Source organism: Cyphellophora attinorum (assembly GCF_001299255.1).
Source record: "Cyphellophora attinorum strain CBS 131958 chromosome Unknown Contig3, whole genome shotgun sequence".
Taxonomy (NCBI): Eukaryota; Fungi; Ascomycota; class Eurotiomycetes; order Chaetothyriales; family Cyphellophoraceae; genus Cyphellophora; species Cyphellophora attinorum.
Window position 1 is genome coordinate 674763 of NW_017253231.1, and position 12917 is coordinate 687679.

The 12917-nt window shown below is 53.2% G+C and overlaps 4 protein-coding genes across 4 annotated transcripts; 1 reads left to right on the forward strand and 3 right to left on the reverse strand.

Moving 5' to 3' along the window:
* Positions 1-666: 666 nt before the first annotated feature.
* Positions 667-3929, forward strand: AB675_8520 (Elongation factor 1-alpha; the record flags this gene model as incomplete). The annotated part of the gene is made up of 9 exons (XM_018148973.1): positions 667-730; positions 781-881; positions 2006-2099; positions 2157-2234; positions 2288-2346; positions 2514-2633; positions 2684-2729; positions 2797-3811; positions 3863-3929. The coding sequence occupies 9 exons, from the start codon at positions 667-669 to the stop codon at positions 3927-3929; spliced, it is 1644 nt and encodes a 547-aa protein (XP_018004311.1).
* Positions 3930-5158: 1229 nt separating this feature from the next.
* On the reverse strand, positions 5159-5917 carry AB675_8521 (uncharacterized protein; the record flags this gene model as incomplete). Its single annotated transcript, XM_018148974.1, has 1 exon — positions 5159-5917. The coding sequence occupies one exon, from the start codon at positions 5915-5917 to the stop codon at positions 5159-5161; it is 759 nt and encodes a 252-aa protein (XP_018004681.1).
* Positions 5918-7027: 1110 nt separating this feature from the next.
* AB675_8522 (uncharacterized protein) lies at positions 7028-8217 on the reverse strand (the record flags this gene model as incomplete). The annotated part of the gene is made up of 2 exons (XM_018148975.1): positions 7028-7797; positions 7857-8217. 2 exons carry the CDS (start codon positions 8215-8217, stop codon positions 7028-7030), a joined length of 1131 nt encoding a protein of 376 aa, XP_018004208.1.
* A 577-nt stretch (positions 8218-8794) lies between these two features.
* On the reverse strand, positions 8795-9235 carry AB675_8523 (uncharacterized protein; the record flags this gene model as incomplete). The annotated part of the gene is made up of 1 exon (XM_018148976.1): positions 8795-9235. One exon carries the CDS (start codon positions 9233-9235, stop codon positions 8795-8797), a length of 441 nt encoding a protein of 146 aa, XP_018004537.1.
* Positions 9236-12917: the final 3682 nt, after the last annotated feature.

A 12917-nucleotide genomic window follows, 5' to 3' on the forward strand; every position in this document is an offset into this window, starting at 1 on the left:
TGTGTAAGATAGGACAAACGTCAGATACGCCGCGTCAGATGAATGGCTGTGCCTGATGGGACGGGCTGGTCTGATGCTAGGTAATGCGCCGTGGCTAGAGATGTCTTCTACGCGGGCAAGAGAACAGTAATGTCTTTGAGATCGGACTTTCAGTCGCTTCTAGGTGTATAATGGCTTTATTGGCGTTGTCAGTTCAATTGTGAAGGAGCATGCAACCCGTGAAGTCGGCGTCCGGCCGCTTGGAAGCGCTTGCTTCCAAGGTTGTTTTATGCCAAGCTTGCGGCCCTCTCCGCGGAACGATCGGCGGGACTTTTGGTCACCCAGTCTTTCTTCCCTCGTCTTCGAAAAGACGGCGCACAAATTGCAGGCTGACGGCGTACGAGCAGAGTGACCGCGGAGAGGAGGTGGAGGCGACGCGGAAACCCAAGTTGCGCAGTGCAACGACTCTGACTACGTTCAGACGCCATGCCACCCTCATGTATGCCAAATCCTCTCTTTCAGACATCGTATATCTAATTGGTAGCAGTCTGCCCGTACTGTTGCAATTGCCTCACCATAGCACGAACAACTCCCACCGCCGATCAACCGAAAGGCCTGAATGCCTTCACATGTCGCACATGCCCATACCAATTCGTCCTTGATCAGCCCTACTTCGATCGGACATACATGAAGAAGAAGCAGAAGGCAGATATTCTTGGGGAAGAGCAGACGGATCTACCTATCAATGAAGGTATGGAAAGATTCTCATGGCAAGCAGGCCGACCGCTGACATGAAACAAGTTCCTGGAGGCTGCCCCAACGAGGAGTGCAACTCGAAGCGGGCATACTTCTACCAACTGCAAACGAGGAGTGCGGATGAGCCGCCTACGTCGTTCTACAAGGTCGGTCATATCTTCTGGCTTCGACATCGATCTAACTTGTATATATAGTGTGTCGAGTGCTCGAAGCAATGGCGAGAATACTGAGACCTATCAAGCCTGCGGCGTGAATGTCGATTCAAAAGCAGTCTTCAACACCTAAGACATAGGCTGCGACTCGGGTCAGAGTCCGTCAGCCATCGGTATCCGGCACAGAAGCATTTCTGGCGACGCAGTCTGTCGCTGCGACCATAGAGCCGTAGCAGCCACGAGGCAGCGCCAGCACGCCCACTGATGCAGCCCTGCGCGAGTGGTCGAAAACCGTACAGTGCTCGGTACGTAGACACAGGTCCCGCCCTGTGTCCAGGATCATGTTCGCTGTACAGCTAAATGCCAGACCGAAGCCGGACAGAACACCTCGCATAACGGGGGTTGAGTCCTTAATAGACTCGGGCGATGCTATGGTAACTCATGCAGCATACTTGGCTGTTTTGATGCCTGAGGAACATGCAGTGGGGGCGAAGGCTAGCTCGGGCTCATATCTGTGACATTCTGTTTTCCATGAGTCAGAAAACGAAGTCGAAGTCACGGAGACTTGTTGTTGTGAGACGGTGAATGAAGAACCGGAAATCGCAGGATAGGACACGTAGGGAGGCCAGAGGACTCCTAGGCGATTTTGGTACTATTTAATTCCTCCCAAAATGTCCTGAGGGGCAGTAGCGGGGCACTCTAGGGCTTCAAGGAGCGGTCATGCAAATTTTGCAGACTTACAAGAAGTCGATTCCTCTTCAGACACAAACACCGACAACAATAAAATAGCCACTGTAGATGCCCCAGCGCACATGCCTTGCAGTAGACTTAAGTGCCCGTCAAATCACAAGCGAGGGCGCAAAAAATCTACTTCGTAACTTCGTAGTTGGGTGGTCTTGGTGGGGCAAGCGCGATGACTCCGTGGCGACGTGAATCATTGCGAGTGCCAAGCCCCGCAGCGCCTGCCTGCGGTCGAAAAGACTACAAAATTCGCACAAGCCTCCAACATCTACCTCTTTTTCTCTCCCTTGTCGCTCAGTGAGTTTTCCCCTACTACCCACATATTTATCGATCGCAACTCGTACTGACATCTCTCAGCACCTCTACGCAAGCTGTAGTACCTGAGCATTCATCGCGATAACTTCAAGTATCTGCCACAGAACTTCAAGTCTATCAAAAACCACATCTTCACAACACAACCGCAACCATGGGGTGAGTTCAGCATCAATCGAGGCATGCGCTGCCAGCAATGAGCATCGCTGACGATAGCGCCCAATAGTAAAGAGAAGACTCACGTCAACGTCGTCGTCATCGGCCACGTCGACTCCGGCAAGTCCACCACCACCGGTAAGTTGCCACGAATCATCTACAATCGTATCGAAATACTCACAATTTACAAGGTCACTTGATCTACAAGTGCGGCGGTATCGACAAGCGTACCATCGAGAAGTTCGAGAAGGTAAGCGCAGCCATTTTACCACGTCCTGATCGCCGCTTCCTCGTCCAAAAAATTTTGGTGGGGGAGAGGGGCACACATCACGTGATTACGAATATCCGCCTCCAAGAAAACACCCAGCACTGTCGCCGATGACCTTTATGGTGTACATTGCTGACTCTCAATTACAGGAAGCTGCTGAGTTGGGCAAGGGTTCCTTCAAGTATGCGTGGGTTCTTGACAAGCTCAAGGCCGAGCGTGAGCGTGGTATCACCATCGATATCGCTCTCTGGAAGTTCGAGACTCCCAAGGTACGCCAGCCTGGATTTCTTGCATTTCATTCATGCTGACGAGCGCTTAGTATTACGTGACTGTTATTGATGCCCCAGGTCATCGTGACTTCATCAGTAAGTTCCTTCCATCGCAGCCCGCGCGGTCCCAATATTTCCCTGAATTGGGCTGACCACCAAACAGAGAACATGATCACTGGTACTTCCCAGGCCGACTGCGCTATTCTCATCATTGCTGCCGGTACTGGTGAGTTCGAGGCTGGTATCTCCAAGGATGGCCAGACTCGTGAGCACGCTCTTCTCGCCTACACCCTGGGTGTCAAGCAGCTCATCATCGCTGTCAACAAGATGGACACCACCAAGTGGTCCGAGGATCGTTTCCAGGAAATCATCAAGGAGACCTCCACCTTCGTCAAGAAGGTCGGCTACAACCCAAAGTCCGTTCCTTTCGTCCCCATCTCCGGCTTCAACGGCGACAACATGATCGATGTCTCCACCAACTGCCCTTGGTACAAGGGTTGGGAGAAGGAGTCCAAGGCTGGCAAGGCCACTGGCAAGACCCTCCTCGAGGCCATCGATGCCATCGACCCTCCTTCCCGTCCTACCGACAAGCCTCTCCGCCTGCCCCTCCAGGATGTCTACAAGATCTCTGGTATCGGAACAGTGCCAGTCGGTCGTGTCGAGACCGGTATCATCAAGGCCGGTATGGTCGTCACCTTCGCTCCCGCCAACGTCACCACTGAAGTCAAGTCCGTTGAGATGCACCACGAGCAGCTTGCTCAGGGTGTTCCCGGCGACAACGTCGGCTTCAACGTCAAGAACGTTTCCGTCAAGGAGGTTCGTCGTGGCAACGTTGCCGGTGACTCCAAGAACGACCCTCCCAAGGGTGCCGAGTCATTCAACGCCCAGGTCATCGTCCTCAATCACCCTGGACAGGTCGGCGCTGGATACGCTCCAGTCTTGGATTGCCACACTGCTCACATCGCTTGCAAGTTCTCCGAGCTCCTCGAGAAGATCGATCGTCGTACCGGCAAGTCTGTTGAGGCTACTCCCAAGTTCATCAAGTCTGGTGACGCTGCTATCGTCAAGATGGTTCCGTCCAAGCCTATGTGTGTTGAGGCCTTCACTGACTACCCTCCTCTCGGTCGTTTCGCTGTTCGCGACATGCGTCAGACCGTCGCTGTGGGTGTCATCAAGTCGTAAGCACCTCACTGTTGCTCCTCACCTTGACGTTTGCTAATTTCTTCTAGGGTCGTTAAGTCCGACAAAGGTGGCGGCAAGGTGACCAAGGCCGCTGTCAAGGCTGGCAAGAAGTAAGCGGCTCGAGGAAGTCATCAAAGAGCTTGTGTTCGAGTACCTCTGTGTCGGCGCTTCTGTGGGACTCCGTCTCTAGGTCTGCTGCAAGGATTGCTTGAGCTGCATGGCTTTTGCTACTTCTACCCGCTGTCTTAATTCTTGATACCAACAACCTCAATCTACCGATAACCGAGATTTCGCGATCTTTGGTGCAAATACGGCAAAGGGACATTTTCACGACAAAATGTTTCCTACGAAGAGACAATTCGTTTCCACTGGGAGTTCATACGCACTTTGACGGGCTTCCGACCATAGATGGAACAAGAGGATCAAAAGCAGATAGACAATGACAATACTTATGATCCGATCATGCCGTCTTTCATGCTCGTTGTTTGATTCGTGCATCTCATACTGTTCATACCTGATGTGACCTATAGGAGAACATGAAGAAGATCGAAGGCTACGAGCGTCAATGAACTTTGATGGGGCTCGTGAATGTAAAGAGGTATGACGGGCTTCGTCCATCCTAGATGCTGGACGCAGCTCTTATAGGGTAAGGACTACACCAGCGACATAGGCAGGACTCCGTTAGGTTTCGGCGGCGAGCTTACACAAAGTATCGTGTCGTCCGGTCTGCCGAGACAACCCCACACATAATCGTCCTTTCCCCAGCAGACGCAAGGTTACTCGCTCCGCCTTCTACTTGCCCCGACTTCATGGCACTCGAATGTTCTGACCTCGACGCTATCTGTGTTACATCGTCAAGCAATCACCAACTTCAACACGAATTCTTGTACCGAAGCTCAAGTTCTTCTGTTCATTTCTTTTACTTATCTTCTTTGTTGCCACTGTCTTCTCGTACTCGCGCATCAGCAGGACTTCGAATACGAAGCCAGTGGCAGGCCTCAAATGCGCTCGAGACATCATCTTCGAAAGATGAATTCTTAGTCACAGCCACCGTGAGGAGGACGAGCCGTCAGCAGACTTCACCGTCGTGAGCTCACTCTCGCTATTTCGTCACATCGCTCTCTCCGTTTTGTCAGATTTCTCTGCATGCCTCGCCGCATTGCTCGCGCCACCTCGTCGAATCACGCTCTCTGTGTCGTCAGGCTCGTCTCGGTACTTCGTTGGGCCCATTATTTCAGTCCTAGTGCTTCAACTCTGCTTCTTCGATTCTGCGTGTCGCCATCAGCTGTCTTGATCGTCGTGAGTCCGGCCATGCGAAAGATCTGCAGGTCCTGCCGTTGACATCACTCTACACACTGTCCCTCAAGTCGAGCAAGGACCTCCAGCAAGATGTCTCTCCGTGTCTTGTTCGGATTGAGCACATTGCCCCCAGTCTCCCAATGAATCGTCAGCAGCTTCTTGGACAGGTCTTTTGTGACCTCTTTGTATTCGCTGAGCTTCTCACGCAGCGCCGATGTCACCGCAGCCATTCTAGCCGGTGTATCGTACCTCGCAGCGATATACGGATGTCGACCGCTTTGACTCGAGAGGTCTTTGACCAACGCAGAGCAAAGTAGTGTCTCGGTGAGCAGACGGATCAAGTGGTCTGCGATCGTGTGGAGAAGCTCTTTGTCGAAGACAGCGACGTCGTCGAGGGTGGTGGTATCATCCATGTATGCGTCGAGAAACCCGAGGACCCAGTCGAACTCGTCTTCCACCCGAAAACATGTTACAGCGGCCAAGACACCGAGGGGCAAGAGCTTGGGTGCGGTGGTGGAGTCTGTGGTGTCGGAACCGGGCTTGGAGGAGGACCATCCAAGCAAATCCTCGCTTGAGATCTCAAGTTCGATGAGGAACCGTCTGAAAGTGGACTCCATCGACGCGGTAAGGGAGGCTGGATCAGAGCCAACATCCTCGCCTAGCCACTTGCGCTGTCGCGAGATGAATGTTTCGGGCCAGGAGAGGTCGCAGTCCTGAACATACGATGCTAGAAGGTCTTCGCTGCTCGGAAGCAATGCATTCGACGCTGGGTCTTGATGCAATTCTGCCACAGTCGGCTGCATCTTGTACAAATGTATCAATTCTCCAGATGCCGGGGAAGGTCTACGCTGGCCTTATTTGACGATATGCTTGAGATGCTGACCCGGAGGACAATACTTCGACGTTTTGGCCAGGCTCCGTATGTGAGAGGAAGCTAGGATGACTTGTGTGGTGGCATGAAGCTATATCTATCCTCCCGAGGCATCTTCGGACGCCTACGATGCTGCCTTGAGCGCCTCAATGCTGCGTTCCGGTTGCGGTCTAGGCAATGACACGGGAAGCTGTCAAAGGTCCCCCAAAACACGCCTGGACGCCTCACAACGATCGTCATCGGCCATGGGGCAATCGTCACGGGCAACAGGCACGTAGGCGTCGAGTGCCTGGGCTACGACAAAGGGCTCGGTCACGGACAAAGAAACTGCCATCAGCGAAGACGAGCGAAGTAGGAAGTGGCGTCGGGAGTCCTTGTTTGATGAGTTCTAGGTGGACAAAGAGATTGTCAAGCGATAAAGGAAAAATTAATGAGGATTGGCACCTACTCGGAAGCGACAAGTACGGGACAACGACACGTTCAGATGCAAGGCAGTAGTGTTCGGTAATGGCAGTGGGCAGTCGCAAATCGACGACGGACATTGCAAGGTGCAACTGTGTCTGATGCAACATGCTCAATAGCGGCAGTGACACTCGATGCCATTATTCTAGGAAGGAGCGGGATGCAGATGCAACGTACATCGCTGCTTCCATTAGCAGCCATCGAATGAGTGAGTACAGGTCAACATCCCCTGGGCGTCCTCTAAGGCCGCGACTATGGATGTCATGTGTGGCACTCAACAGCGTAATTCTAATATCAAGTCTGATTTGCGTACCAGCCGGATGGCATGCACAGGCCGCCTACAGAAGCAGCACGGATGGAGCGAAAGCACTCAGACATCGATTCGTAAGGAGGACGGAAGTGCTGCGCATTTTGTTTCGATTCGAGGATGTCTCGCTGCTGCTGGTCCTATCTATTGCACATTCCGCATTCCACAACCCTCTTGATGCTGTCCCTCATGTCCCGCACTGCTCTCGATCATCTACATGAAATTGCGTTAAGCAGCGTCTCATGAGGTCTAGTCAGACATCTCACTGCCGCTCTACTCTGCGTTTGCATCGCTGCGTGGCCCCTTGAGAACGTAAGCACTGGGAATGCAAGTCTTCTCGATGTCAGCAGTCGCAGCCCGAACCGCTTCACCTAGCTGGGCGAAGCCTTTGTCCTCATTGATACCCAACGTCACGATAGCTCGTAGTATCCGCGGCTGGATGCTCGTCATTGATGCTAGCCCAGACAAGAACATGTTGCGGAGAATGGGTGCCAGGATAGTCATAGGAACCGAATTGTTCGAGCCATAGGTCTTCTTGCAGTAGACTGAACGCCGTATGTTATCCTGCATATCGGTGAGGAACAGCTCCAGCAGCAACGAGCGTTCTAAAACCGGGATTAGCTTCTCCTCAAGCGCCTGACAGATCGCGGAACCCTCTTGTCTGGGCGTATGCTTCGTCAAAATATCGTGTGATCTCATATTCGCCAAGTCTTCGCGAGCGTTGTCGATGGTGGATCTGAGCTGACCACACAGACATGATAGAGAAGCAATTGTGGTGTCTGTAGTCGGCGGTAGGCTCAAAGCCTGCTTGAGAACGGCTTTGGAAGAGCGTCTGTAGGTCTCCTCAAGTTCCTCTAGCAAGTTTTGATACGCTGCGTTCATGTCGCTTGCCGATACACCGATGTTAGGATCGTTGTAGTAACTCTCTCCGAGCTCTTCCATGGTGGCAATGACTTGAGTCAGGCCTGCGTCTCGGCAATATGCGGACAACAATTCTTTGTTGTTCAGGTCGATAGTGCTGAGAATTGATAGACCTGAGTCGACTGAGGCTCGACGATCAGCCTGAGCAGAGAATCAGGAGGTCCCCGAACCGGCCCGCCACAAGATGGGGGTGGAGGAGGCCCGCGTGGTGTCGTGGAGAACTGGCTGGCTTTTGGTGTAGAGGCATTTTCTTCGTCCTGATCCTCGTTGAGGACGGGCGTGGCGCCGGACTGCTGCTGAGCGATTGAGTCTATCGTATTGATGTTCTCTTGCGAAAGCTCGCGCAACGCCGCGGAGACTCGCCCTGGTGATGGTTGATACGTTCTCGCGTTTGAACTCTCGTTGAAGTCCTCATGCATTGCATCGAGCTGCTCTTGCGACAGTCCCTTGAGATCCTCTGGCGTAGGTCCTGGATCTGGCAACGACCAGTGAGACTCTGCTCCGGGAGAAGGATTGGGTAAGGGGTGTGGGCTCACAGACATCCTGTCTTTCAGCTTAGTGCTTCTCTTTCTCTTTTCTTTCTCGTCGGGGTTCTCAAGTAGATCGAAAGCCAGCTTCAGTCTATAGGTTGTCGCAGAGACGATGGAGGGATGCCGAGAAGACTCGCACCATACGTACAGATATGTAGACCTCGACAAGGCGACCGGTGCCTGCTTCTTTGTTTCCGATGCCTTGAGGCATACCCAGGGCAGTCGGTACTCTTGTTGGAAGAGACGGAATGCTCATTGACCGTGACGGGCGCAGACATGGCTAGCTGCCTCGCAGCCTGTGAGCCGATCCGTCCTCCGCGATTGCTTTGTCGCTCATTGACGGCGACAGGAAAAGGTGCAGCTCGGCGCTTCGTGTGATACGGGTGAAAGAGAGTAGATCCGTTGGGTGGGAGAGATGGAAGTAGATGCAGAAGGGCCGATGGCGCATCGGATCTAGCACCAAGTCGCGTGGTAGTCGGCAGAAATCGAAGCAAGGAAAGGTTGGTTGAGAATGATTCATTGTGCTTTCCGCGCTAGGGAGGCCTTCGGCCAGAAGGTTGTTGCTGTGATTGAGATAGAAAGCGTCATGCTAGTCGTCGAGAGACGGCCCCTGGTCTTCATTCTCCGCGTCCTCCTCCCTTCGCTTCCGCTCCTCTCTTCGCTTTTGGATGGCTTTGGTACGCTTCAGCATTCGCTTGGCGAAGTCTGGAAGGTTTGGATTGCTTCTTGGTAAAAGGTTGTATTGCTTTCTTGTTGCCGTGTTGGTACCGTCGCGCAGCTTCTTGATGTCGTTTCGTAGGTTCTGCCGGGAATCCATCTTGCGGTTGTAGTACTCTTTTGTGATGTGTCCCTGTAAGACCCACTGCCACACCAGACTATCAGGAACCAGATGCGCTGGCCTTGGTCGCTTTTCCCCGTGTTGCTCTCTGTAGTGCCGACTCAACTCAGCTTCGTCGGCGAGAATGAAGTAACAGCCTTGGTGGTGGCAGGCCGCGAAGAACGCGCCGTCGTGGCATAGTCTTTGTGGCATTTTGGATCCTTGAAATGCGATTGTTAGACTCCTTAGACCCAGAGAACTGTCCACAAACATACCTCTTCTGCAGAGTAGACTGCACCAGTGTTCGCGATTGATTGTGAGTAGAAGTTGGTAGCCAGAGAGAGTCTGCAAACCAGAGTGCGGAGACAATAAAGGCCATAGCAGTGAAGTTTACACGCTAGCACTTATACACGTGACTGCTCTCTTTCTTCTCTTCTTCATCTGATTGTCGTCACTTGAGCGTTATAGTTGGCTCCAAGATGCCCCTGGCTCCCCCTTCCTTGAGCCTTATGGCTAGCTCCATGTTGCCTGCCAGTCCCGTCACTCGAGAGTCACCGGCTAGCAACTCGCTCATACCAGCCCGCAACACCGAGGTAGCGACGAGCCAAAAGATTCATGGCGAACAACCAGGTTCAGGCCTTGTACTCTGATCGAGTAGTCCGTCCAAGAGGCAGTATTTGTTGTATATCATATAGCTCTGGCTGATGGTGTTTCATCGACGTCCAAGGACTGGCAGCCCACGGGCAGCCCTGAAGGATCAACCTCACATTGTTTCCTGAACGACCAGAATGTGACTGAGAAAGCCTCCAGCCTGTTGGACGATCTGATATATCCTATACCAGGTCTCAGGCCTATGCAACAAATGATTGTGCCTTAGCGAAGGAGCTGCTTAGAAAGATGTTTGTCCAACGACTTTGCTTGCTCTCCAAGCTGCTACCCGGCCATACGTTAAGTCCAGGACATGTGCAATGTTTGATGGCCCCAAGCCGTGGCTGGCTGAAGTTCCATGAAAGTCATCGAGCTTTCCCAAGCTGCAGAAGCGGCTCCTAGGCACTGAGCTCGATGACCAGCACGTCGGAAGTGGAGATGAGTAAGTCACGCCGCGCAGGATGCCATATTATACGGGCAGAAGCAGGAGACCACTCGATGCAGGGGACCTGATTTGGTTGTGAGCTTCACGAGGAACACATTGACTTTGTAGAGGTCAAAATATGGTGTGTAGGATAGGATACCGACCGTCGTTAAGATCCGCAATTGCACCAATGAGCTTTCGGCCCGAACCCGCCCTGGAATCTGCCCGGCCGCACATGTGCACTTTTCATCCTGTAAGCTCCGTCCCCAGGCTATCATCGCTCTTTAGTACCATGTCGCGATCGAACACGCGTGCCGTCGACTGATACCGTCACATAAGTCATATACCATTGTTGACAAGATTGAGATGTATCATATGCCCTGAATGCACTGGAACCCCTACGAGGTCGCTCTGCAGAGAGAGCAGTCTCACTATACAACGGCAGGCCCCAAAAATGGTAACCATGCCCAGGTTTGCGCTCCCAGCAATCAGCCATTAACCAAAACGGCAGTCCACGTTGCCGCACAACTTGCTTCTGAAGTCACTAAAAGCTGCTGCTCGCGTCCTAGCATGTTTACGCTGGAGGCGCTACCGAAGCGTCATGCAGGCCCGGAGAGGCCAGAACATGCCAAGGCGGCACGATTCGAAGCGCCTGCATAGACGATCATGTCGGTTAGCCGCGGTGGCTTGCTATCAAATCTGGATCAGGCATGAGCTCAGGGGTCTCCGGTCGCATTGTTGTGCTTAGCTATTGCCGCGACTTGCCCAAGAAACTCGCGTCGTGATGCTTGTGCTCACGTCTCTATACAAGGCTCCGAGCTAATAACGCTACCACATTCTCCATAATGAAGAAGTGGTCATGGCGATCGAAGGACAAGGCTGGCTCGAATCCGCCCCCGACAAACGTGACAGCAAGCACGCCTCTCCCTCCGCCAACTACGACGTTTCCCGTGCTTTCTCAAGCTCCGCCAGCCACTGCCAATGCTTCGCTGCAACAACAGCCAGCCGCGCCTGTGACCGCATCACGTTCTCCTGGACTCGAGAATGTGGTTCCGCTGTCAGCACCACGACCAGCAGCAGCATCGAGGAAGGCGTTCCACACGGGCCTCAAGCTACTTCACGAGCGCAAGGATTCCGCTCTCGAGTAAGCTATGCGATGAACTGCACCCGACTTATAGCTAACTGCTCGCCAGCATCATTTTGTGAGTCACTTTTCGAACTTGGAAGGGGAGTGAAGTGGAAATGAAGGTCTCGGAGATGTTTCTGACGCCTTTGTCTCGCGCTACCGTTCCGTTTCCTCCTCGAATCCAGTCTTTCACTTCCCACGCACGTCCCGATCCAAGCTAACATAGACCGAAGCGTGCATGGTCTGACGGGTGATCGAGAGGACACATGGAAAACCAAAAGCGCTGTTGATCCATGGCCGACGACGTTATTGCCAAGCCGGGTCCCCGACGCCAGGATCCTGACCTTCGGCTACGATGCAAACGTGAGCGACTGGCGTGGTATGGTATCCGAAAACAGAATCGGTAATCATTCTATGGACATGCTTACCGCAATTGCGACACACAGAGAGGACGATGACTCTGTGAGTGATCATGCTGGCTGTATGGTCCTCCGCACTGATGAATGCAGAACGATCGCCCAATCCTATTCGTCTGCCATAGTCTAGGTGGACTCGTTTGCGAAGACGTGAGTACACTGTCGCCAATTCACGGCAACGAGAACTAATAGGAGAAAGGCCTTGGCAATAGCACAACAACGACCTGAGAAGCACCTAAAGCAGATCTTACACTGCACACGGGGCATCGTGTTTCTCGGCACTCCTCATCATGGAAGTGGTCTTGCTCGGTGGGCCGAGAGCCTGGCAAAGACTATCGGCCTGATCAAGCAGACCAACCCAGAGATGTTGAGTGTGCTGAGACGCGACTCGGAAGTGCTTGCTCGTGTGCAGGATGGCTTTCACACCATGATCAGGTCTCGAGCTCAAGACGGGTTGCCTCCGATTGAGATCACTTGCTTTTACGAGCAATTACCGCTTCCAGGTGTGGGAACGGTATGCATTGGGACTGTTTCAACGAGGAGCTCACTGACATGTCAATCAGGTTGTTGCCTCAGACTCTGCCATCCTTCCAGGCTACACGCCCATCGGTATCCATGGCAACCACATCGACATGACCAAGTTCGACGACCTCAAGGACCCCGGCTTCGTAATGGTAGCGGGTGAACTACGACGCTGGTCCAAACAGCTGGCTCAAACCCACAAATCAACTGCACCTACTCTCTCACCACCACCTCCACTCGCCCAGTCTCCAGCTTCCAGCCCGAACATGATGTCCGACGCACAAGCCCAAAACGCTCTCCTCGCCGCCTTCGCCAAAATGTCCACGCCAGCCCCTCAACCAGCCGCCCCGGACCCCGTCCTCGCGGCACCAGCACAACCAGCCTCGTACAATGGCGTCCCAATCTCCTCCATCCCTGCGGAATTCGCCCAGCACATCCCGCAATCCACCATGGGCCCGCTTGAACAATCCCTGCTCAAAGCAGCCTCAAAGGGCGACATCACCAGTGTTACCTCCCTACTTTCTTCTGGCGTCAATCCATCGGCTATCAATGCTGAAGGCCAGTCCCCTCTCACCCAGGCCATCAGTCGCAAACACAACGCTGTCGTCAAGCTCCTCCTTGAAAAGGGCGCTACCACAGACTATACCGGGTTCCTCGTGCATAAACCCCTACATGTCGCCGTTTCATCCGGAAACATACCAGCTGTGGGAATGGTGCTCGACGCCGGCGCAGACATTGACGAAACTACAGCCATGGGCT